At 38.8% G+C, this 25854-nt stretch overlaps 1 protein-coding gene and 1 long non-coding RNA gene across 7 annotated transcripts; both read right to left on the bottom strand.

Annotated features, from left to right (window-relative positions):
* Nucleotides 1-384: 384 nt before the first annotated feature.
* Nucleotides 385-25854, bottom strand: LOC112575023. 6 transcript variants are annotated; one of them, XM_025256512.1, is made up of 15 exons: nt 25633-25854; nt 24169-24270; nt 23785-23925; nt 23354-23554; nt 22935-23069; nt 22397-22597; nt 22086-22220; nt 21729-21923; nt 21380-21491; nt 21030-21084; nt 20158-20811; nt 19432-19610; nt 3887-4420; nt 1678-2060; nt 385-1284 (listed from the first exon to the last, which is right to left on the bottom strand). In XM_025256512.1, exons 2-15 carry the CDS (start codon nt 24257-24259, stop codon nt 863-865), a joined length of 3438 nt encoding a protein of 1145 aa, XP_025112297.1. In that variant the 5' UTR covers nt 24260-24270; nt 25633-25854; the 3' UTR covers nt 385-862. The 6 variants fall into 6 exon arrangements, with proteins under 6 accessions (XP_025112297.1, XP_025112294.1, XP_025112291.1 ...); XM_025256509.1 differs by lacking the exons at nt 19432-19610; nt 20158-20811; nt 21030-21084 and adding exons at nt 4577-4758; nt 5967-6620; nt 6837-6891 and having other exon boundaries at nt 25633-25853; XM_025256506.1 differs by lacking the exons at nt 385-1284; nt 1678-2060; nt 3887-4420 and adding exons at nt 15424-15949; nt 16522-16904; nt 18733-19275 and having other exon boundaries at nt 25633-25853.
* On the bottom strand, nt 11319-13830 carry LOC112575033. Its single transcript, XR_003101552.1, has 3 exons — nt 13752-13830; nt 12513-12547; nt 11319-11390 (listed from the first exon to the last, which is right to left on the bottom strand). It is a non-coding gene; the product is annotated as an uncharacterized LOC112575033 (long non-coding RNA).

The following is a 25854-nucleotide window of genomic DNA, read 5'->3' as shown; positions in this document are numbered from 1 at the left end:
GTAGTGGTGTTGTGAGGAAAGTAAAGACTGGTATTCATTGCTTAGCTTTCTTTGCAGCCAAGGACCTGAAAAAGTTTCCTTTGTAAATGTCTTCAAAGTCTATGATGATGTTTACGAGTTGGAGACATTGTCTGTGTATGAGTGGATACATTCCAAAAAGACCTAGTTATGTTTTAAAGTTTATGTATTTGTATGTATAAAGCTCTGTGTGCATGTCTTTAAAAGTCATTTTTAATTGCTGATGTTTATAGTTTGATTATGTTCTAAGCTATGTAATTACAGTTACAAATGTCTACACCATTTGCTGGAGCTATTATAAAGTAATAAAGAATCAATCATCAATCAATCTCTCTCAAATAAACAAAGATGTCAGAAGTCCAGGCATATCTCCTACCAGTAGGAGATATTGTTTATACAAATCTTTTCTCTATCTCAGAAAGTCATGATAAGGGTTAGTGTCACTCCTAACAACCTAAAACTATTTACCTCTTCCATGTGTATCATAATATCTGCTTTACCATTACCGACGACCATGTCTTTAGTTATGTAAAAATAATTTCTGGGATTGAAAGAGAGTAAAACAGAAGTACATGATACCTGAAGTTTCAAAAACAAATACGCCTGAAAATATCAGACCAGTCTTTCGTTATTTACATCAGGGAGAAATGTCTCTATTATAATAAACTGTATTTTCTATGTTCAAAATTTCAATATTCCTTTCTATGCACATTATTAAAAAAGCACCGTGCCTCAAGGCAAGAAATACTAATGAAATGGAGTGCGAACGAAATCCTATTTTAAATACATATCTGTAAGACTAAAACAACAATCCTTGTATTCACATTCTGCTACATGTACATAACTATGCTTCTGGATGAGACGATGCTGCGTCCTTGACCCAGATGAGCTGAGATGTACAGCTGGTGACACCTCGAAGTCTCATCCACTCTAGCGATACATTTGACTGTCCTCGCCCCTCCATATACACCACAACTTTTTTTTTAACGCCTCTAAAATGTGTTGCACTTGAAATCCACAAATGACGACCGACGATTTGAGAAGAAAAATCCCTCTCTACATTGTTCCCTATTTTTACGCTAAAGCCAAACTTTTTACAAATTTTACACAATTTTGTATTATAAAGGTCCGTGTCCTCACAATCTTCAAGCTCAACCAATAACAACACGTCAGTCGGGTGAAGTCTCGGTGTCGAGGCACTTTCCCCGTTTGCAGACCTCAGTGTGGACGTAGAGGCGGTCTGACAGTTGTCACCGAGGTCCCTTGCTACAACAAAACACGTTACAGTAGAAACTTATTTTATATTACACTGGTCAACACTGAAATTATCACTGACTTTAGAAGGTACTAATGTGTAATATCTTTGTGAGCTAAATATGAATATGATTATTTTTTTATTGGTTCTCGTTTTAAAGATATTTGACATACTTTATATAGTTAAGTTATGTTTCACCATGATATGGCTGCTAAAGAAAGTTGAAGTCAGCAGTGTACTATATTTAGCTCAGTCACAAAGGTTGACTATCTGAAATATTTTAGTATTATTCAGTATTGGTATTACTGACAATATACAACTATGGAGAGCTCACATAGCATTTAGCATAAAATATATACGAGTAATGATAAAACGAATTGTAGTTGCAAAGTAGTACTACACACCATCTGTTTCCAAACCTGAAGCTTTCAGCAAGGTGATGACGTCATGACAACACTTTTCACATGAATATGGATAACCATGGCCGTGACCCTGTACATCATGTCCATGGTGATAGACATACTTGACTGGCAGGCCGTCTGTAGGGGCCACACCAATGTTGTCGGGATCCCACTTGACAAGATTTTTGCATCCTGGCTTCTGCGCTAACATCAACACATTCTTTTCCCGAAGTATTGCAGGTGGACAGGAAACAGTCCTGTGAAAATGTTTCACATCCCAACCGTTTGGAGTTTGCTGAGTAAGGCAGCTGGCCGCCCAGAGATGCAATTTCGGATTGTCAGCAACTAGCTGCTCGCAAAAGGACTTAAACAGTGGTTGATCTTCTCTGTTGGAATTTAAAACAGAACACAGAAGAAACTTTTATATAGTTTCGTGAATTTAAACGAAAGACTGCAATAAGCCTGTAAGACATTGTTTAAAACTCCATACAACACGAATCTTCATGTAAGGTGTGAAAGTTTGCAAAGAAACGAAGTCCTTAGTTTTAAAAGTCAGGTATTTAAGATTCTTTATAGTGGCTGTGTTGAAATTTTACTTTTTTAAAAAAAGAATTAATGTATCCCATCAAATTACAGATGTAAGTATACCCCGTTTACGTAAAGCAAACAGAATTTACTTTCCTGTCGAAACGAGCTTTTTGGAAATATTTCTATGCTTAACCTATAAAGAAAACTAGTTGCTCTCTAGTCAAAGATATTTTTTGAGAAGAGTTTCATCCCGGTAAGCTCCCCGTATATTATTTCATTTATTATCCTATTGTTAATTATATTCTTGGAGTTTTAAGACAGTATAAAAAAATCAAAAATAATTTCTGATTAGCTTCCTAAGTAAATTATATTCTTATCATTACTTGTACACTATTCCGTGCTCGTACTATTGTATCTTTATTCCCAGGTAGAGTCGACCTCGAAATAATTGACTACGTTTGTTATTGGTCTTAAGTCCGACCCACTGTGATAATAGAGAATTTGACAAAAGTAATTTTTTTTAATGGAGCTGCTAATAACACCACCTTAACACAACTACATGCTTATATACATTTATGGATTGAATAAAACAGAGATATAACTGCATTTAAAAGTTACATCTATGACCTTCAATGTTTGTTTTCAACCTCACTATTTTATCTAATATATTTTTTTGTCAACAGCCATGTCTGGGAAAAACAGACCAGCTTGTGTGTGCGTGTGCGCGTGCGTTTACGGACAAGAGCGGATTGGTCACGTGGTAACTTTGAGACGGGTAAATAACTCTTAATTAAAGTCTAGCATGAAGTCATCAAAGTATTCCCAGCTAAAGACTTAAATACATAAAAGAGATTTATGCACAGGCTTTTAGAGAAATGGATATAAGGTAGACGGATTGAAGTGGTCAGAGATAGCCAAGCGTGTACAGCGGTCGCCGGCAGACGGAGCGCAATTGTGTGGACAGAAGAAACCCTTCATGGCTTGTTACACCTGGACGGACGGTGATATACAGCCTCTTCATCTTTTCTCACCTGTGTAGTGTGGACAAGCTAGTCACATATAAGATGGGGGAATTTTTTCCCTCGTGTTCGCGTTGACAAGTTGCTGATTTACTAAAGTCTGGAGCGTTTGTTGCGTTTGTTTGTCCACTGGCATCCCTGATATCATGTGTGTGTGAGTAAATTTCTATAGGTAAGGGAACAGAAAGTGCTCGGTATTTGTCGTAAGAATTTGCACTACAAGAGTAGAAATAACAACTACAAAAGCTAAGTGGATGTACTATGTATCTGAGAGTGTATGGTGGTGGTTTTAACCGGCGGTAACAGTATTGTAACAATACAATTACAGATAACACAGATAATGTTATAACCCTTGTGAGGCGAGCCGAGAACATGTGTTTGTATTTTACACAATTGGTATGTTTCATAAGACTTTTCTTGTTGTAAATGCCATCAAGTGCTTTTTGTTTAGAGAATAGAACGCGTGGATGCTCGTGAGTCGTGTGACGAGACTAATAGTGAGTAATGTATCAACATTGTATTAACATTCTCACAGAGCAATATATTTACCTAAAAAAGAAGAAATAAAACACAACTGTCAATCACCCATTTTACGTAGTTCCATTGCTCTCGTTTGATGAGAAACGAGGCAAGATTGTAAAAAGAATATATAATCTAAAGCTTACCTATAAGGGCCTGCATCATCAACAAGTATTAACAAGCCGCCTGAAGCTGCGAGGTAGTTTATTTTCCTGTTGATCTTTAACATCTCCTTTTTCTCTAGGTCCACTTCCTCAAATATCAGTTGAATATCTCTTTTTGTATTTTTAGTCTCCACTTTGATGGATTGCGGAAACACTTTCAGGTCTTTTGCTGCATGTGACTTGTCCATTCTTTTTGAAAATTCTGTCAATATGCAATGCAACAACCTCGATGATGTTCGATTCTCTCTCCACGTGCTGAGCACACAGACCTTGTGGCCCTCTGACAGCCACTGTTTCCCCATCAGCACCAGTGAAGTGGTTTTGCCTGAGCCTGGCGGTCCGGACAGAAAGACACGAGGTGGCGCTGCAGTCACAAGCTGCTGATGTTCAGGGTGGATGATGGAGCAGTTGAAGAGTTCGCCTGTGAGACAGACGGCCTGTTGCAGTGAGCTTGGTGTACACACACGACGACCGTCAGGCAGCGTCAGGTACGGTCTAGTGGCGGCACCACAGAATCTGAAATTAAATAAAAATATGTTCGAAAAATCTTTTCTTTTTAATGTATTTATTACTTCATATAAATCCTGTATGTTCAATGAGAAGTGTGTGCGAGCTCGCACGCGCTTGAGCGGGTGAATGCTGGTGGTTTTACTTCTTTTACAAGATTCTCACCTGGACAAAATTGTCTGGTAGTTATTTTCACTGAGGCAAGGATCAGTCGACGATCCCGTAGTGTGACGCTGTAGCCACACCTGTAGCTGGTCGACCATGTTGTCACTGTGGAGCTGATCAGCACATAAACACTCCCCGGAGATGTCAAACAAGTCTGTCTGCCCAATGCAATGTCGTGTAGCCTGACACATAAACACATGCAGAATTTTAGAACCTAAACATTTTATGTGTAATTTTGAAATTATTAGAGTCGGGCGTGTATCTCTTGCGATACAAAAGCCCACTGTATCTGTCTAAACTAGACTACTGCTATTCTTATTTTGCTGGCTGTCCACAGTACCTCATCCACAAACTTCAGAAGTTCACAAGATGCTTCACAAGCATCCACAAGTCCAGAACCCAGCTGCTCGTCGCATTTACCGAACTTGCAAATGTGAACCTGTCAGACCACTTCTTTACTCTCTTCATTCGCTACGAGTTTGGCTACAATATACTACAAGCTCTCTATGCTATGAATTCTTCGAACACTCCTACCCCAGTACTTTATTGAAACCTTCATTCCTCATCAGACTCCCCCATTCTATCCTCCCTCCCACACAGACAGTCACATACGGACAACGGAAGTCTTCCCTCTGTGTTGCTAAACAGTGGAACTCTCTTCCACATCACATTCGCCACTCGGACTACAAGGCTACATTCACACGCGTTCTGAAAACACATCTGTTCACAAAGTACTATCCCTGGAAAACTCTCCTTAACTCCCTGGCAATACTGTCATGCTAACTATTGTGTACCTTCCTCCATTGCTTTACTGTTGTACCTTTTTTATGTTGTTCAGTATGCCTCTATGTACATCACCATCCACTGGCTGCTATCCTTAATTTATCATTACTGGTCTGTGCAGAGTGTGCGGTATGTCTTATTTGTGGTGAGTTATAAACACATATTCTTATTTTGATATTGATACTCGAGCGACCCAACATAGAAATATACGACCTAAATTCAGCTTTGCAAACTTGACTTAAAACACTTTTAATAATTTATTATTCTTTACTTAACCTTATTTAAAAAAAAAATGATTTGGTAAGTTTAAACATAATTTAATGATTAAGTGCCGACTATCTTAGATACCTTTCAGGAGAATATTACATAAAATATGATTATTTCGAAATAAAAACATGTTTAAAACTGAGCGATAATGTTATGCAACAGATTGTATTGAAATGTGTTCATTAGTTCGTAAAAAGTAACGGTTCATTACTCGATCTTCTGTTATTGCTAAAGATAACGTCCAAGTAATAAACATAGGAAGTAATTTACTAATCAACATAAAAATGCAAAAAAAAAAAAGTGAAACTAAAACAAATGACAAACATAAAATAGACCTTACCCTCACTAAATCTTTATGTTTTTCCAATATTTCTTGAAATGATTTCAGCGAGAGGTTCGGTAACATCAATGTTTTGCGTATTGCAATATCAGGCTTCACATCCGCCATGAGATGCTTCAACATGCGCTCCGCTCCATCCAACTGTTTGACAGCTTCACGTAAATCCTGTACAACCCTCTCATTGTCACTTTTCTCTCCCCCCATGTCTGCTGTACAGACAGACGCCTTCACCACCACAACCACTACACCGTAGTGTCGGTGGACGATGAGTACATCAAAGTTCTCATAGTCCTTGTCACGACGTGTGAGGTCAGAGGGCATCGGCAGCTTGTGGTGGGCAAACTGCTCGTCAACACTAGCCAGGTAGTCGTCACAGGTGAACTGTGAGAGGACAAACATGGCCTGCTGGTCTCTGTCCGCCAGGTGGCGCAGACAGTTGAGGACGTGCTGGATGGCGTGGTCGTGCCTCAGTGTGTCGTCTGATTTAGCTTCCATGACAACGACCTTCTCACCCGCCACATCAGCCTTTTTATACGTGTTTCTGTTGATGTAGAGTGAAGGCACGAAATAGCAGGCGGTGAGAATATCTGGGTACATGGTCTGGATGCTGGCTGATAGACTTTCCTGCAATCTTTCTGTAGTCTGATCGGTAGCCTGAAATATGTAAAGAGCTTTTAAGATTGTGAGACCTAACCCGCACCTTTACACTGTCTCGTGCACACACTCTAAAGTGTACTTTTTCCGAACATTTATTTTTATTCATTATTGTATCAAAAGATCATTCCAGTTTGTTTCCCACTCTATAAATGCATATGTATCTGTCAAACTGTAAGCCATCAGTCGCCACATATACAAGTTTATAAATCTTACTTGGGTAGGTAGCATTAGGTGGACTTCTTCATTAGATGAAAAGTTTTCATGTATTCTGTAATGTATAAATTATCATCAATTAGCCGGTATTTAATTAGATAGAAGATACAAGATACAAGACATCTTTATTGTCTATGGTCGCAAGAGACATATAAATTTTTATTTGTTGGCAGCTCACAAAAAAAGAGCAGAAAAGACACTTATTTAAAATACATATGCACCTCAGTTTTCCATTATGATTTTTCCTGTTCATCAATGTAACAAAACCTTTTAGATAATACATTAAAAGTGGATAATTTTCTGACCTAAGTTTTAAAAAAAATTAACAAGAGAACTATGTGACCTTGTTACCCAAAGTGTTTTTTTTTTTTTCATATCACGCACACATGTAGCTGTTAGATTTACATTAAACGATAAGGATAAATATGAGTTTGTGTGAAGGACGAAATGATTTAAAATTTAATTTTGTACATTATACAATTATATTTTGTACATTTTATAGAGCAAATAACCTGATGCTGATTGTATTGACTGGATGTAGAAATTTAATAGTTGATTACAATCATTCACGTACTTTCTGACTCGATGTCTGCGGTACAGTAGGACACCCACAACAATCAGCACTAAAATAAATAGTGGGATGAGTACCCCAACAACCACAGACACGCTGCTGTTACTTCCTGAGGCTGAAATTAAAGAACTGGGCCTAAAAATGTTATAACACATTAATACTATAAAACACGGCTGTATTATTCAATATTTTAAATATTATTAATGTATCTCAAGACTAATTACTTCCTGAAATATTGCTCCATACTTTAATAAAAAAATCGCTGTATCTCTTGTCATGTATGGGAAGTTAAATAGGTCACACACCTGAGCTAATTAAATGATTTCAAATGAAATAAGGTAGAATTACCTATAAAAAATTCACAGTACGTGGCATTATTGGAAGTTTTCTGTAGCTGGCACGAATATTTTCCTACGTTGCTGTCGTTTGCCCGCGGAATTGTGAGGGCGAGTTGGTCAGTCACCGGGCGGATGAACTCTAAACCCGATGTGACGTCACAAACCAGGTCGTCGTTTTGCCAGACACACTTCACGACATCAACACCTACATCACAGACAGACAACAGCTACACAAACAGGCAATCAAACTGTGCTATACTTGTAATACTTTATTTATTTGTATGAAAAGTACAATGTGTCTCAAATGCTTAACAGTATTAGGAGACACTAGCAGGAAATAACTTTCGATTTCTCAGAAGCGATGTTTACCTGCTTTATTTTGATCACTGAAGTGGACGATGTTAAAGTTTGCTTTTGTTTTGTTGATGTCGACACCAAAGTTGCAGGTTAATGTCGCCGGCTCCATCAGCTTGACAGGCGGGATGTTACAGGAGGTCGCTTGTCCTGTCACAAAATCTTTTAAACTACAGCACATTCTGCAGCGATCATTAACGGATATTGTGAGAAGGAAAAAAGGAAGGGTGGAAAAGGATAAAACAAACACACATATGTAACGACTTTAACACGATGCAGTCTACTCTATTTGCCTGAACTAAAAGCTCTGTAATCCTGTAGTTACCTTGGTCGAGATTAAACACACAGTCCTCGTAGTCACGTGGTGGAGCACCTGCCAGTTGACAGGAGTAGGTACCCGTATGACTGGCTGACACCTTGGGTATCTTCACTGTGGCAGTGTTCTTTATTGTCCTCTGATACTGGTAGTCAAGTGCCGTGTGGCATGTCAGATTGCCTTGAGTCCAGGTGCAGGTCAATACCGACTCTAACAACGACAAGAATGACGGAAATTTATTAAAAGAAAGCTCTGGAAAAAATGTACACGCTGTAGAGTATATGTAAAACTTCATTTATAGCTTATTTGTATAAATGGAGTAGAAAAAATATAATTATATAATGTGTATACCTTTGTATGTTAAAGATAAATATGCATACTGACATTGCATAAATCTACACAAATAAATAACAAGAGAAACTGACAATAAAAAGGACATATAATATTGTCATGTCACTAAAATCTGGCTATGGTGTTGGTGTTGCTCTCTTGCTTTCCAGCAAGTCGAGCAAACAAGCAGGAGGGCAGACAATCGCAGGATAGATCAGATAATCGAAGATCACCAGAGACGAAACTGCATAATCTTGTTAATTGTTTGGAAAACCTATCGACCACTGGGGGCTCGGTATCAAAGTATAATTAGCAATTTAGTGTAAGTGTGCGCGCATTATAAATGTCGACGTGAGATGGTAGTGATGTCGAGAGAGTGTTCAGCCCGAGGCAACGGCAATCGCACTCTGACCATCTTCGCGTGCTCATTGCCCGGAGTTCACGACAATCTCTAGCTGTACACACATACGTTATTTCAACTTCTAAACACCTAAACTAGTTTATTATAAAGAATAACAAAAGACTGCTATAAGAGTCAAAATACCTTTGAAACCTTGACTTGAAACATGGTATATAGTAAAATCTCTTTTACTTTCTCTGACATTTTCAGAAAAGTAACATGACAACCAAGCAGGCGATCCCTGTCTCACTGATGGTGCATCACAAATGGTTTTAGTGCCTGTAAGGTATCAGAGAAAAGAAAAACTGTTACTAATCTCTTTTCAAATCACTAGGGTCTGATCACTTGTTAAATATAAAAGTGATTTTCATTGAAATGTTATGTAGAGAGAAATAAAGCACACTAAAAAGAAAATTATTGTACCTCAAAAAATAGCCCTAAAAACAAGAGAACAATTCAGAAAAAAATGAATACCCTATAAAAAATCGCTACAAGCAAGTGTTTACCATTACGTTTCCGGCATGAATGTTTCTTAGACTCTGTACAACTCACCTGACTGGATGTTAAAGTCACAGGTACTGAGCTGATCTGGAGCATAACGTTCGAGCTGACACGCGTAGGTTCCGGTCTGATTGGCAGCAGCTCGCGGTATGGTCACAGTTACTGGCGGAGATGACTTGGGCTGTTGGTAACCGGGATATAAGAGTAACAATTTTCCATCTCTCCCCCAGCCCAGCAGTCCAAGATGGCGTTTGACATGCGCATAGAGATGTGAAGCAGTTTTAATCACCAGACAGATGCATGCATCTCTAAGCTCATTATAGTCAACTTCACATTTCAGTAACACGCTTGACTTTTTTTCTGTGAAAATTTTTTTAACTAAGCCATTTCTAAGCAAATTATGTTGTACACAGGCCTTGTGACTCTTTCGTACTTTACTTTTTTTATTTAAAATGAAAGTGGGGAGACTAAGTCAATTGAAATTTTAATTTAATAGAGAAATAGATAAAAGTAAACAAGATATAAAGACTGTAGAAGGCCAGCAGCTGCCTATGTTGGACTGTTACAGTCTCCCACACTGCTCCACTAGCTAGCCGTATAGCTCCAGAACAAAAACCGTGATGCGTATGAAAAGTGATATTTGCTGTCTTGAAGGTTGCAAGAGTGGGTAAACATGCTCGTATGTATGTTTTACTTTTAATTTTCTTAGAAAAGCATGTTGGCTCTGATGCTGCTGGTGAGAAACGAACAAAAGGGGGAAGGACGAGAAAAGGAAATGCATCATCTTAACAAAACGAAAATCATCTGTTGCTATTATCAATACTAAGCCCGTTGGTGACAGTCAGAGTTTACCTCCTGCTACCCACCTCAACACGTCAGTCGCTCTTAATTTCTACTACACAAACACGTCGTGCCGAGAAATGTCTTGCAATGTTCTCGTTTCCCCACTTCGTACATTCATACAAACACATACAAGAAGGGATGTCACTGGTTAACCACTCACTTAGCATCCTTCATCCACTCGGCAAGTAGCCAGCATTAAAGGACTACACCTATTCACCAGGTTTGTAAGGAGCAAGACTCACTTTGACAGTGCCTAGAGAACAGGGAGATATAGGGCTACAGATTGCTATAGCCGATATACAAACCTGGATTTTCGTTCTCCCTGTACAAATACACAGTCAGGTCCTTTCTAGTCTGGTTGATGTCTTTCAGGAAGTGACAGGTTAGTGACGTGCTCGTTAGCGCCGTCACAGAGGCACGTCACACGTTATCTTGCCGTCTGAAACTGATTTTACAATAATAAAACATACAAAACACCAGGTGTACAATGTGCTGTTGATGTCATGTTAAGGTAGGGGTGATAAAAGGTGTAGTGGTGTTAGCAATGACGACGACAAAGACGACGACGATGATGATGACGATGATGATGATGATGATGATGATGATAAATTATTGACTTCTTTACATTTGCAATTGTTGTCATTTTTGAAAAAGAAGGTGCATTACACATGCATTTGAAAAATATCATCATAAAAGCTTTGGAAATTGCACCGACAATATATGCATACATATGAACGTGTTAATGTTGTGGCTTTTGTGATCAAATTTCAATTTACCTTGTTCAGCGAAGTAACAGTGAACATGGTGGAGATGACTAGAAAGGGCAGATCAGAGCACCGTATGTCACTGGGGACCATCCTTCCCATAGCAGATCAACTTGCAAGGAACAGCAAAGTCACTCCTGTAAATTTACATATTTTCACACCTTAGTTCTAGACAATTGTAATAAACATTTTTAGGTGGTAGCTACCTGCACTAGACTAACAGCCTTTGAGAAAAAAAAAAGCATCGATGCATTAGTGAAGACGTTTAGGTTCAACAAGAAAGAAGAGACATAGATTAAGGAGATATAAAAAATGGTTGAAGAGAAGAAGAGGAATCACAAACCTATACTCATGAAGCTAAATGATACGATCTACCTCAATCCCTTCCTGTATAACAGCATGACAATCAGGGTTAAAGATCACTCGTTTTGAGGATGTCCTTGTTCGATCACATGTTTTGTTCATTACGATTCATGTGAACACGACATGCGGGGATTGAAATCCGTAAACTTTTATTCTTCTTCAACACCCAGGCAGATAAGTAGCAATGCACTGAGTATGTTTTGTGCAAGCAGCAGGCGAGATAAGATGTGACAGTGTGACATGTCAATACCCCGGAAAGCCTTATGCAGACTTCACTATCAGCTACACATTTACTTGATAACTTGTGACGTGTCTCGTCATCGCCCGTGTTGAAAAATTTGCTTGTGGAGAAAAGTAATAGCATGTGTCAGGGTCGGCATGAATAAGACATACTGATAAATAACGAATAAACTTATTATCAATCCCCCGTAGCCAACCCGTCAACTTCCACTGCTTGCTGCATTTCTCACACAATCCCACACTTTACCAACAATGATAAAAAGGCGGGCACACCATAAAGAAAACATTCGACAGCTTTTCAAAAGCTCTTTGTTTCCTCACCTTCAACTATGTACAACTAGAAGGCAAAAGATACAATTAAACAATTTTATTATTTACAACAAAAGTTATAAAGTTAAACAGTTAATATCATTTAGAGTATACGTTGTTTTAGAACAAACTAGGTGCAACAAACATTAATCAAATTATTTACATAAAAATTACAGTCATTAATTATTTAAAGCATGAAAGTTATTTTTGAAAAAATTATTTCGAACATAAAATTAAACAGTCTATTTCAATAGAAGATAAAAGATAATCTTAAAAAAAGGGATCAACCCATGAGTAGTGTAATTTCTGCGGAAAAAGAAAGAAAAAATCAAAGAAAATAAACTTACTGGTAAAGCTGAGTCAGAGCTAAATTCAGTGTGATCTGTCAATAAACATTGTGATAATTGTTTGATCTGTAAATCATGTAAAATCAAATGAAAAATTGCATGCAACATTTTAAGAGGATAGAATACTAGTGATTGTGAGAAAAATGACAGACTTTGTCAAAGTTCATCGCATAGCTTTGTTATTCATACATTTTGTTTTAATTTTAATTTAATTTAATTTTCTTATGCAATGTGGTTTTTTTGCTGCTTTCTCCAGGATGCACCAAGACCTACACAAAAGTTTTGTAAACGCCGCGCCACTGTTATTGAGAAAGCAGACGACAAATTTCGAGCATGGCTCAAAAAGTTCATTTCATAGATTTCAACTTGGAAGTTAATTATTGATATTACACAAATAAGAGAGGGTGTATGTGCGTGCTTACCCTTAAGGTTTAAACTCCTAGACTAGCGGGCTGTCGAGAAAAATCTACACATACAGGTCATTATCAGCGCCCAGAGGTCAGGCCCTAGTCAGTGGGGCCCAAGACTGTCCACCTCTCTTGTAGGCTGGGATGGAGCCCATTTGAGTCACAAGCAATAAAAACACTCCGGCAGCTTTTGTAACATGACCTGTTTGTTAAACTCCTTGACAAAGACGTTGTGACCTTATGACTAGTCACACGACCTTTCTAGTCATGTTTCGAGCTGCACGTTCTCCGACGGCTTCATAATCACAAGTGTATCTGCACCGCGCTATACGTAATGTTTACACATACACTAAATAAGTATTGCTACAAGTCATTATGTCAACCTTTAGCTTTGTATTAGCTACACAGATTATTTATTTTTTTACCTCTATTGACACGTAAACAATGAAAGTGAAGATTAGACAATAAAAACAACTCCTACACATGAACAAATTCTAATCAAAAACAACACTCATTGTATCGAAACTAAAAAAATATATTTTCCAAAGCCTAAGCAGATCGACAGCCAGTTGACTCATTCTTATGTGTGTCGGCAGTAATATTGGTCATATAAAACATTCTTGACACTAGATAATGATAAGTAGTGGGGTGAGTTATTCATGGCCTTGTCGTCTGACCTTCTGTACGATATCGGGTAACGGGTCTGTGGCAACTACACAGCGAATAGAAAAATTGCGATCCTGTGCTTGCTATAGCAATGGTTACGGTAAGAAAAACAACCTCTTAACCTATGTGACTAGCAAGCAGAACCAGAAAGCAGGTCGATACTCACCAACACTTGTAGGGGAGCAATTAATGAGATGAAGGCATCATGTCAGACCGGTCGTTCCAGTCCAGCTCGCGGTGAAACGTATCTTGCCTTAGAACGGGAAGTTCCTGTTGAGTAGACTACCTTTTTATCGTGTTTTGAAAAAGTGAATGCACTTTTTTGTTGGTCAGAACACAAAGCACTCTCACGCATAAAAATATAGGTATAGACACTCACAAAAAAAAAAGATCGCACGAAAGCACACGGCAAATTACAGTCGGAGGTGGAGCCCGACAGAGTAGTTAGTAGTTAACACATTCACTTGGCACCATTAATGTTAGAGGTCTTGTTGCTCAGATAACTGTCTCCGGAGACTGTGGCAGTTATTAGCAGGGTTTGCCATCAATGTTTTTTTTAAGCCTGGTTAATTTTTCCTTCTTAAAATGTTAAATGACATATTAATTACCTCTGGGTTAGTTACCCCGCTGGCACCTGTGCCTTTGCCGCTCTGGGAGGGACTACATTAACATCAGGTTGACCAAGTACCGCCTTGCCCGCGGTCCGGGACTGATGATAATGATGATGAGTAGAAGATTGACAAGATGTAATTTCTTTAGCTTGATGATTTTATTAAAGACATTTGAATGAAACTTCTCACAACGTAAACAGCTGTGACTTGGCATGGATACTACACATTTTTGAAAATACTATAAATGCTCAAGAAGAATTGAAAAGGACAAACGTATAAAATGAAGAAAGAAATGGATTGTGTAGCCTTTTGAAGCATAAATTTTAATTTCTTTCTCTTTCAGTTTGGTGATTTTTTTTGGTTCGCTAGATTTGTTGGGCAGTGGCCTTGTACTCTGTAAGTCTGTGTATGGTGAAGATATTGTATGAGAGGTAGTTTAATTAAGATGATTTAGAGCTAGTAGGGGTGTTGTGAGGAGCGTAAAGACTGGAATTTATTCCTTAGTTTGCTTTGACGGCCCATGACCTTAAAAAGTTTCCTTTCTAACCAAACTTAAAGTCGCTGATGATGTTTACGAGTTGGAGACATTGCGTGTGCTAAAACAATAAAGTAAATATCATTTACCAATCAATCTCTTCAATAAAGTAGGCCGTCAGAAGTCCAGGTATTAGGGCCTACTAGTAGGAAATATCTTTTATACAAATCTTTTCTCGGTCTCAGAAAGGCTTGATAAGTGTTAGTGTGAATTCTGTTCTTTACTGGCCCAAACGAAGGATTTTCTCGCGTTTATAGGATGATTATATTTCTCGAAATTAAGAAAGATTATCTTTAAGAATATCACTAACAAACACTTTCATCTCATTCTTTCTTTATTTGTTTGTATATGTTTATTCAGATTCGATTTTTTATACCCCTTTCCAAGTCTATGTGGTTTATTTTTAAAGTTTGCAACGTGCTTTTTAGCCTGATATTTGCCTTATCATTACCGAGTGCCATGACTTTACCTATGTAAATATTAAAGTTAAGTGATTCAAAGAAAGGAAAACAGAAGTGTATGGTACCTAAAGTTACAAGACAACTACGCCTGAAAGATCAGACAAGCCTTTCGCTATTTATGTCCGTCAGAAATGTCTCTATTATAATAATTAAATTGTATTTTTCCATGTTCAACATTTCAATATTTCTTTCTATACACATTATTGAAGAAGGAGCACCATGCATCACGGGAAACATTTTTAATGAAATGAAGTGTGAACAAAATACTCTTTCAAATACATGTACATGCCTTTAAGACTTTAACAGAAAATAATCCTCCTATTCACATTCTATGACTATGCTTCTGGATGAGATAATGCTGCGTCCTTGACCCAGATGAGCTGTGATGTACAGCTGGTGACACCTCGTAGTCTCATCCACTCTAGCGGTATATTTGACTGTCTTCGCCCCTCCACATACACCACAACTTTTCTTTTAAGGCCTCGAAAATGTGTTGCATTTGAAACCCACAAATGATGGCCGACGATTTGAGATGAGAAATCACTCTCTGCTGTTTTTCCCACTTCTAAGCTAAAGCCAAACGTTTTAAGAATTTTACACAATTTTGTATTATAAAGGTCCGAGTCCTCACAATCTTCATGCTCAAGCAATAACAACACGTCAGTCGGGTGAAGTCTCGGTGTCGAGGCACTTTCCCCATTTGCAGACCTCGCTGTGGACGTTGAGGCGGTCTTACAGTTGTCACCGATGTCCCTCGCTATAAGAACACACGTATAGTACAAACTTATTTTATATTACACTGGTCAACACCAAAATCTTTACTGAGTTTAGAAGGTGCTAATGTGTAGCACCTTGGTGAGCTAAACACGAATTTGACCATAGTCTTTTTATTGACTCTCGTTTTAAAGATATTTGATATAGTTGATAATATCAACATCAATATATAATAGTTCATTATGTTTCACCGAGTAAATATACCCAATAGGACTGTAACATCATTAATAATCAGCCTAGAATGACGTAATATTGCGTCACAGTGGATAATAACGTCATGCACACGTCATCAAGAGTTTATTGCGTCATTCTCTTATGCAATGCAGGACTAATGTCAGGTTGCTTATGAAGTAAGCTGACGTCAGCAGTGTTCTATAAATAGCCCAGTCAGACATATTGACCATTTGAAATATTTTAGTATTATTAAGTAATGAATTAATATTACTGACAATATAGAAGTATGGACAGCTCACATAAGTCTTTAGTATAACATATATACACGTATTAATAAAACAAATCGCAGTTGTCAATTAAATGCAAAGTAGTCGTACACACCATCTATTTCCAAACCAGAAGCTTTCAGTAAGGTGATGACGTCATCACAACACTTTTTACATGCAAATGGATAACCATGGCTGTGACCTCGTACATTTGTTCCCTGGTGATAGACATACTTGACTGGCAGGCCCTCTGTAGGGGCCACACCTATGTTGTCGGGATCCCACTTGATGACATCTTTGCATCCGTTTTTCTGCGCTAACATCAGCACATTCTCATCCCGAAGAATTGCAGGTGGACAGGAAACAGTCCTTTGAAATTGTTTCACATCCCAACCGTTCGGAGTTTGGTGAGTAACGCAGCTGGCCGCCCAAAGATGCAATTTCTGATTGACAGCAAGTAGTCGCTCGCAAAAGGACTTAAAAAGTAGTTGATCTTCTCTATTGGAATAAAAAAAAAAAAAAAACACAAACAAAAGAAACTTCTATATGGTTTCGTGAACATAAACGAAAGACCGCAATAAACATTTGAGACATTGTGTAGAACTCCATACAACACGCATCTTAATAATATAAGGTGTGAAAGTTTGCAAACAAATGGATTCTTTAGTTTGAAAAGTCAAATATTTAAGATTCTTTATAGTGTCTGTGTTAAAATTTTACTTATTTTCTTTTATTAAAGAATTAATGTACATAAAAAAATTGTAAATGTGAATATAGGGCGAACAGCATTTACTTTCCTTTTGGAATGAGTTTATTGGGAATATTTCTATGCTGAACCTATAAATAGAACCTAGTTGCTTTTTTGTCATTCATTTTTTTTTTGACGAAAGTGTTTTCCCGGTAAGCTCTTCACAGATTATTTCATATATTATCCTAGTGTTAATTATATTCTTGAAGTTTGAAGACCGTATCCAAAAAAATAAAAAATAAAAAATAAATAAATAAAAAATAAATTCTGATTAGCTTACTAAGTGAATTAGATAATTATCATTACTAGTACACTATCCTGTGTTGGTACTAGTGTATCTTTATTCCGTGGTCAAGTCGACCATTAAATGATCGACGAAAACTTTTGTTATTTGCCTTAAGTTCAACCCACTGCGATGATGCAGCATTTGACAAAATTAATAGTGTTCTAATGGAGTTGTTAACAACACCACCTTAACACAACTATATTCTTATATACATTTATGGCGTGAATAAAACAAAGAAATAAAACTGCACTTAAAAATTTAATCTATGACTTTCAATGTTTTCTTTAAGCCTCACTATTTTATCGGATATATGTTTTTTTTTCAACAGCCATGTCTAGTCAAAGCAGACGTGAGCGTGTGTCCATGCGTTTACGGACAAGAGTGGTGGATTTAAGTGAGATGGAAATAATCCTCAGTTAAAGTCTAGAATGAAATCGTCAACCTGTTGCCAGGCAAAGACTATTTCAAGACATTAAACAGCTTTGTACACAAGCGTTTAGAGAAACTTATATAAGGAAGACGGAGTGAAGTGGTCACAGATTGCCAAGTGTGTACACAGGGCGCCGGCAGATAGCAGACACATGAAAATTGTATGGACAGAAGAAAAACCTTTATGGATTGTTACACTTGGTCAGATGGTGAGATACAGCCTCTTCACCTTTTCTCACCTGTGCGGTGTGGACAAGGTAGTCGCGCATCAGGGGATTGTTTTGCTCATGTTCGCGCTGATTTACTCAAGTCTAGTGCGTTTGTTTGTCGAGTGGCATTCCTGATTACACGTGTGTGTGTGTCTAAATTTCTATTAATAAGGGAACAAAAAGTGCTCGGTATTTGTCGCAAGAATTTGCACTACAAGAGTAAAAATAACAACTGCAAAAGCTACGTTGATGTAGTATGTATGTGAGAGTGTATGTGGTTTAACGGGCAGTAACAAAACTAACAATGCAAGTGCACATAACATGGATACCGCTATAACACCTCTGCGAAGACCCGATTACAGTTGTTAGTATTTTACACAATTTGTATGTTTGATAAGAATGTTCTTGTTGTACATGCCATCACACGTGTTTTGTTTAGAGAATATCACGCATGGATGCTCGTGAGTCGTGTGCCGAACCTGATAGTGACTGGCGAATAAACATTGCAATATCATTCCCATAAAGCAATACATTTACCTAGGGAGAAAGAAAATAAAGCACAACTGTCACTCGCCCATTTACCGTGGTTCAATTGTTCGCGTTTGACGAGACACGAGGCAACATTGTAAAAAGAATACATAATCTGAAGCTTACCTATAAGGGCCTGCATCATCAACAAGTATGAACAAGCCGCCTGAAGCTAAGAGATCTTTCATTTTCTTGATGATCTTTTTCATCTCCTTTTTCTCCTCCTTTTTCTCTAGGTCCACTTCCTCAAATATCAGGATGTCTTTTTTTGTACTCTTTGTCTTCACTTTGATCGATTGCGGAAACACTTGCAGGTCTTTTGGTGCGTGTGACTTGTCCATTCTTTCTGAACATTCTGTCAGCATGGCATATAGAAACTTTGAGGATGTTCGATTCTCCCTCCACGTACTGAGCACACAGACCGTGTGGCCCTCTGACAGCCACTGTTTACCCATCAGCACCAGTGAAGTGGTTTTGCCTGACCCTGGCGGTCCGGACAGAAAGACACGAGGTGGCGCTGCAGACACAAGCTGCTGATGTTCAGGGTGGATGATGTCGCCGTTGAAGAGTTCGCCTGTCAGACTGACGGCCTGTTGGTGTGAGCTTGGTGTACACACACGACGACCGTCTGGCAGCGTCAGGTACGGTCTGGTGGCGACACCACAGAATCTGAATAAAATAAAAACTATTATTCAGAATTATTTTCTTTGAAATGTATTTATTGCTTCATATAAATCATGTATGTTCATGGTGAAGAGTGTGCGAGCTCGCACGCGCTTGAGCGCATGAATGTTGGTGAATTTGCTTCCTTTATAAGATTCTCACCTGGACAAAATCGTCTGGTAGTTATTTTCACTGAGTCTAGGATGAGCCGACGAAGTGTGACGAACCCCAAGCCACTCCTGTAGCTGGTCGACCATGTTGTCACCTTGGAGCTGATCAGCACATAAATACTCTCTAGAGATGTCAGACAAGTCTGTCAGCCCAGTGCAGTATTTGTAAGCCTGACACACAAACAAATGTAGCATTTTAGTACTTAAACATTTTATGTGTAATTTTGAAATTATTAGAGTCGGGGGTGTATCTCCTGCGATACAAAAGCCCACTATATCTGTCTAAACTAGACTACTGCAACTCTCTTCTCGCTGGCGGTCCACAGTACCTGATTATTAAGCTTCAGAAAGTCCAGTCTCAGCTTCGTATCGGGTCTTCCGGACTCGCAAGTATAAACCTCTCAGACCACTTCACTCTTTTCATGGCAACCAGTTAAAGCTACAATAGACTACAAGCTCTCTATGCTTCTTTGAAGGCTCCTCTCTTCACTACTTTACTGAAATCTAGTCTGTCTACACTCCTTCCCGAAACCTTCGCTCCTCATCACACTCCCGCATTCTATCCTCCCTCCCACAAAGGCATTCACATACGGTGCACAACGGACGTCCTCCCTTTGTGTTGCTAAACAGTGGAACTCTCTTCCACATCACATTCGCCACTAGGACCACAAGGCTACATTCACACGCTCTGAAAACATATCTGTCATATAAACTTTACCTTCGCTATGTCTTGATGTTTTGCAAATATGTCTTTAAATAATTTTTGAGAGAGGTTGGGTAACATCAGGGTTTTACGTATTGCAATATCAGGCCTCACATCCGCCATGAGATGCTTCAACATCCTCTCCGCTCCATCCAACTGTTTGACAGCTTCACGTAAATCCTGTACAACCCTCTCATTGTCTCTTATCTCTACCCCCATGTCTGCTGTACAGACAGACGCCTTCACCACCACAACCACTACACCGTACTGTCGGTGGACGATGAGTACATCAAAGTTCTCATAGTCCTTGTCACGACGTATGAGGTCAGAGGGCATCGGCAGCTTGTGTTGGGCAAACTGCTCGTCAACACTAGCCAGGTAGTCGTCACAGGTGAACTGTGAGAGGACAAACATGGCCTGCTGGTCTGTGTCCACCAGGTGGCGCAGACATTTGAGGACGTGCTGGATGGCGTGGTCGTGCCTCAGTGTGTCGTCTGGTGCGGCTTCCATGACAACGACCTTCTCACCCGCCACCTCATCCTTTGTATACTTGTTTCTGTTGATGTAGAGTGAAGGCACGAAATAGCAGGCGGTGAGAATATCTGGGTACATGGTCTGGATGCTGGCTGATAGACTGTCCTGTAATCTTTCTGTAGTCTGATCGGTAGCCTGAAATATGTAAAGAGCTTTTAAGATTGTGATACCTCACACGCACCGTTACACCGTCTCGTGCACACACTTTAAAGCGTAGTATTACCGAACAACTATTCTTATTCATTTATTCATCAGTAGATTAGTCGATTTTATTTCCCACTATATAAATGCATACTTATCTGTCAAAGTGTCAGCTGTCAGTCGCCACATATATACAAGTTTATAAATCTTACTTGGATAGGCAGCATGAACTGGGCTTCTTCCATAGTTGACGATTCTTTATGTAATCTGTAATGTACGAATTATTCAACAATTAATAAGTATTTAATGAAAAAGACAACTAGATAACATTGTTACTTAAAGTGTTTTTATTTTATACCTCGAACAAATGTTGCCGTTAGAAGCACATAAAAAGATAACGATAAATATGAAGGGAAGAAATGATTTTGAGTTACATACATAAAATGCTATTTTGCTAGGACAGGTTTTCATTTTGTACACTTTACAGAGCAAATAGCCTGATGTTGGTATTATTCACTGGCTGTAGAAATTTAACAATATTTGATTACGATTTCTCACGTACTTTCTGACTCGATGTCTGCGGTACAGTAGGACACCCACAGCGATCAGCACTAAAATAAATAGTGGGATGAGCACTCCAACAACAACAGACACGCTGCTGTCACTTCCTGAGTCTGAAATTAAAGAACTGACCCTAAATATTGCTATTTATAACACATCAATAGGATAAAACACTGCTGTATTTTTAGATATTTTTAATATTACTAATGTATCTCAAGACTAATTAATTCCATTAATATTGTTCCGAATTTTAATGGGAAATCGTTTTATCTCTTGTCATGTATGGGACGTTAAATAGGTCACGCACCTAAACTAATGAAACAATTCTAAATGAAATAAGGTAGAATTACCTATACTAAATTCACAGTACGTGGCATTATTGGAACTTCTTTGTAGTTGGCACGAATATTTTCCAGCGTGGTTGTCGTTTGCCCGCGGAATTGTGAGGGCGAGTTGGTCAGTCACCGGGCGGCTGAACTCAAAACCCGATGTGACGTCACAAACCAGGTCGTTGTGTTGCCAGATACACTTAAACACATCAACACCTACAGCACAGACAGACAGCAGCTAGAAAACAGGCACACAAACTTTGCTATACTTGTAATATTTTGTTTATTTGTATGAAAATGACCATGTATCGTTAATGCTTAACAGCATTAGGAGACACTAGCAGGAAATAACTTTCGATTTCTCAGAAGTCATTTTACCTTCTTTATTCTGATCACTGAAGTGGACGATGTTAAAGTTTGTTTTCGTTTTGTTGATGTCGACACCAAAGTCGCAGGTTAATGTTGCCGGCTCAATTAGCTTGACAGACGGGATGTTACAGGAGGTCGCTTGTCCTGTCACAGAATCTTTTAAACTACAGCACCTTCTGCAGCGATCATTAACGGATATTGTGAGAATGCAAAAAGGAAAGATAAAAAAATATTCATAAAAACACACATATGTAACGACTTTAACACGATGCAGTCTACTCTCTTTGCCTGAAGTAAAAGCTCTGTAACCCTGTAGTTACCTTGGTCGAAATTAAACGCACAGTCCTCGTAGTCACCTGGTGCAGCACCTGCCAGTTGACAGGAGTAAGTACCCGTATGACTGGCTGACACCTTGGGTATCTTCATTGTGGCAGTATTCGTTACTTTCCTGTCAAACTGGTAGTCACTTGCGGTGTGACATGTCAAACTGTCTTGACTCCAGGTGCAGTTCAATACCGACTCTAACACCAACAAGAATGACGGAATTTTAACTAAAGATACCTTGGGAAAATATGTACATGTTGTATAATACATATAACTTCATTTAAAGCTTATATATGTATACGTGTGTGGATGGGTTGAACCAAATTCATATAATTATATAATGTGTATACCTTTATATGATTTAAATAAAGAAACACAATGCTATTCTATATGATTTACATAAACAAATAACAAGCGAAACTGACAATAAAAAGGACATATCAATTTACAGACATAAAGTTATTTCAATTTCTAGACACCTAAACTAGTCTATTAAAAGTAATAAACGAAAGACTGCAATAGAATTCACAATACCTTTGGAGTCTTGACTGGAGACATGGTATATATTGAAATCTCTTTTACTTTCTCCGACATTTTCAGAAAAGTAACATGACAGCCAAGCAGGCGATCCCCGACTCACTGATGGTGCATCACAAATTGTTTTAGGGCCTGTAAGATAATAGAGAAAAGAAAAGCGGTTTTAATTTGCTGATCCCTTTTGAAATCATTAGGATCTGATCACTTGTTAAATATGAAAGTGCTTTTAATTAAAATTTTATGTAAAGAGAAATAAAGGACATTTAAGAGAAAATTATTATACCTGGAAAAAACAGCCATGTAAAAAAGTGGCCAATTCATAAAAACAAAATTAAATCCTTAAACAAAATCGCCACAAGCAAGTGTTTTACCATACGTTTTCGGCATGAATGTTTCTTGGACTCTGTATAACTCACCTGACTGGATGCTGAAGTCACAGGTACTGAGCTGATCTGAATTGTATCCAGCCACCTGACACGCGTAGGTTCCGGTCTGATTGGCAGCAGCTCGCGGTATGGTCACAGTTAGCTGGCGAGAGATGGACTTAGTGTGTTTGTAGCCGGGAGCAGAGTAGCAGTCCATGTCTCCTCCCAGCCACCAGCAGTCTAAGATGGCGTCTGGACATGCGCATAGAGATGTGAGCAGTTATAATCAGCAGACACGTACACCAAGGGATGTTACCGGTCAACCCTTATTTAGCCTCTTTCATTCAATCAGCAAAAAGCCAGTTTACACAAAAGAAAGACCACTCCTATTGACCAGGTTTAGAAAAGGACAAGACTGACTTTGACAGTGGCTAGAGATCAGGGAGGATAGGGCTACAGATTGCTATAGATGATGTACACACCTGGACTTTCGTTCTCTTTGTACAAATACACAGACACATCCTTTCTAGTCTGGTTGATGTCTTCCGGGAAGTGACAGGTAAGTGACGTGCTTGTTAGCGCCGTCACAGAGGGCACGTCACACGTTACCTTGCCGTCTGAAACAGATTTTACAATAATAAAACACACAGAAAACAACAAGTGTACTATGTGTTGTTAATGTGATGTTAAGGTGGTGGTGATAAAGCTGGTAGTGGTGGTGGCAATGATGATGATCATGTTGATAAAAGATTTACTTTCTGTCATTTGCCATTGTTGTAATTTTTGTAAAAGATGCATTGAAAAGCATCATTATAATAGCTTTGGAAATGGCACAAAAGGACTTTTGTGATAACATTAACATTTACCTTGCTCAGCGAAGATAACAGTGAACATAGTGGCGGTGACTAGAAAAGAGCAGACAGAGCACCGTATGCCACTGGGGACCATCCTTCCCATAGCAGGTCAACCTGCAACGAACAGCAAAGTCACTCCTGTAAATTTACACATTTTCACACCTTAGTTCTAGACAATTGTAATAAACATTTTGAGGTGAGCTACCTGCACTAGACTAACAGCATCGATGAATCAGTGAAGACTTTTAGGTTCACCAAAAAGAAGAGGCATAGAATAATGAGATATAAAACATGGTTAAGGAGAAGAGAAATCACAATCCAATACTCATGCAACTAAAACATACGATCTACCTCAATGGATTCCTGGTTAAGCAACATGATAGTCAGAGGTAAAGATCACTCGTTTAGCGGATTTTCCTGTTTGATCATAGTTTTTTGTTCATTACGATTCATGTCAACATAACTTGTTATCTTAGTAGTTGTCACTAGGTCAGTCAAACAAAAGATTGTTCTCACTCGGGCGATGAAGACACAGTAGGCTTGCTGTCTACACCCCTCGAGAGACCATTGTTCCCTAGCAAATGACACTAACCTATTTGATATAAATGCAGGCAGATGAGTGTGTTCTGTGTCATCAGCACGAGTGACAGTGTGACTTGTCAAAAACGGGGAAACCACACTGACTAGCAGCTAGATAGTCTCTTGATCGCTGGCTTTATGGTTTTCGGAGTCTCAAAATAAAAATTAAATATAACCCTCTTGGTAAGAGATATGTTAATTTAAAATATATTTATTTACACAATTTACACACGAAACCAATGCCATCCAGCTTTCTACATACTGTGTCTACTCCCTACACCACTAATACCTATCAACTAATTAAAGTCTGTGTACTAACAAAACAAAGGGAAATGGAGGATGACAAGGTACTTGAACCACTAATTGCCAGGGGACACAGTGAAATGGTGCTTCTCCAGCTCTAACAATAAGGGAGCTAACGGGACAGATTTTTGAGAAATGCGAGAGATTTTCGAGAAACGAGAGCTACTTGACAGCGGACCATTAATAACTGTCACGCGCTCCAGGGTCACGTGTCTCGCTCGCGCGGCTGGGTAGGGGCGGGGGATGCCGGGTGGAGACAACAAAGCACTGCCAGCAGCCAGCGGTGTACGCTGACCTAACGATGAATATACAACTCACTTTATTCCCCATTCCAGTAGGTAACACAAGGTCAGATAAACAAGAGTATTCACCGACGCACCTACATACTTAGTTGAGAGGGAGAGGATAGTATTATTATTATTTTCTTTAGCTTGTAATATCGCTTTGCTGCAAATACTTCACTCACTTGTACACACAACAGACAACACTTTCAATGATCGTGAGTAAATGTAGCCTCTTGCTCACTGGGACAAGCAAGGGGAACAGGAAGACACAGAGGGAACACACTACACAGCGTGTGACACACTCACTCACCTGACCACAGTTCAGCTTGAGGCACGACGAGTACAGCGAGGGCGAGCTCCTGCCGAGAATCACTGGTGGCTAGTCGATAAATCTATTAATAACCATTATCTAACCTTTGTTCTAATCATTTAGTCGATCCTTCAAGAGGAAAATAATTCGGACACCAAGCCACAAGATCTTCGAGCATTCTACACTGCTGTCATGTTTACCCCGGTGTCAAGTATCCGACAT

This window comes from Pomacea canaliculata, linkage group LG11 (genome assembly GCF_003073045.1).
Source record: "Pomacea canaliculata isolate SZHN2017 linkage group LG11, ASM307304v1, whole genome shotgun sequence".
Lineage (NCBI taxonomy): Eukaryota > Metazoa > Mollusca > Gastropoda > Architaenioglossa > Ampullariidae > Pomacea > Pomacea canaliculata.
This window is presented reverse-complemented; position numbering and strand designations above follow the sequence as displayed.

Excerpts from the sequence above, each read along its gene's own strand:
- LOC112575023 (XM_025256506.1), bottom strand. The coding sequence starts at position 24,259 with ATGGGAAGGATGGTCCCCAGTGGCATACGGTGCTCTGTCTGCTCTTTT. Across the intron at positions 23,555-23,784 it reads CAAAGAGAACGAAAGTCCAG|ACGCCATCTTAGACTGCTGG; the intron begins GTGTGTACATCA and ends GCGCATGTCCAG. Across the intron at positions 21,492-21,728 it reads GTACTGTGAATTTAGTATAG|ACTCAGGAAGTGACAGCAGC; the intron begins GTAATTCTACCT and ends CTTTAATTTCAG.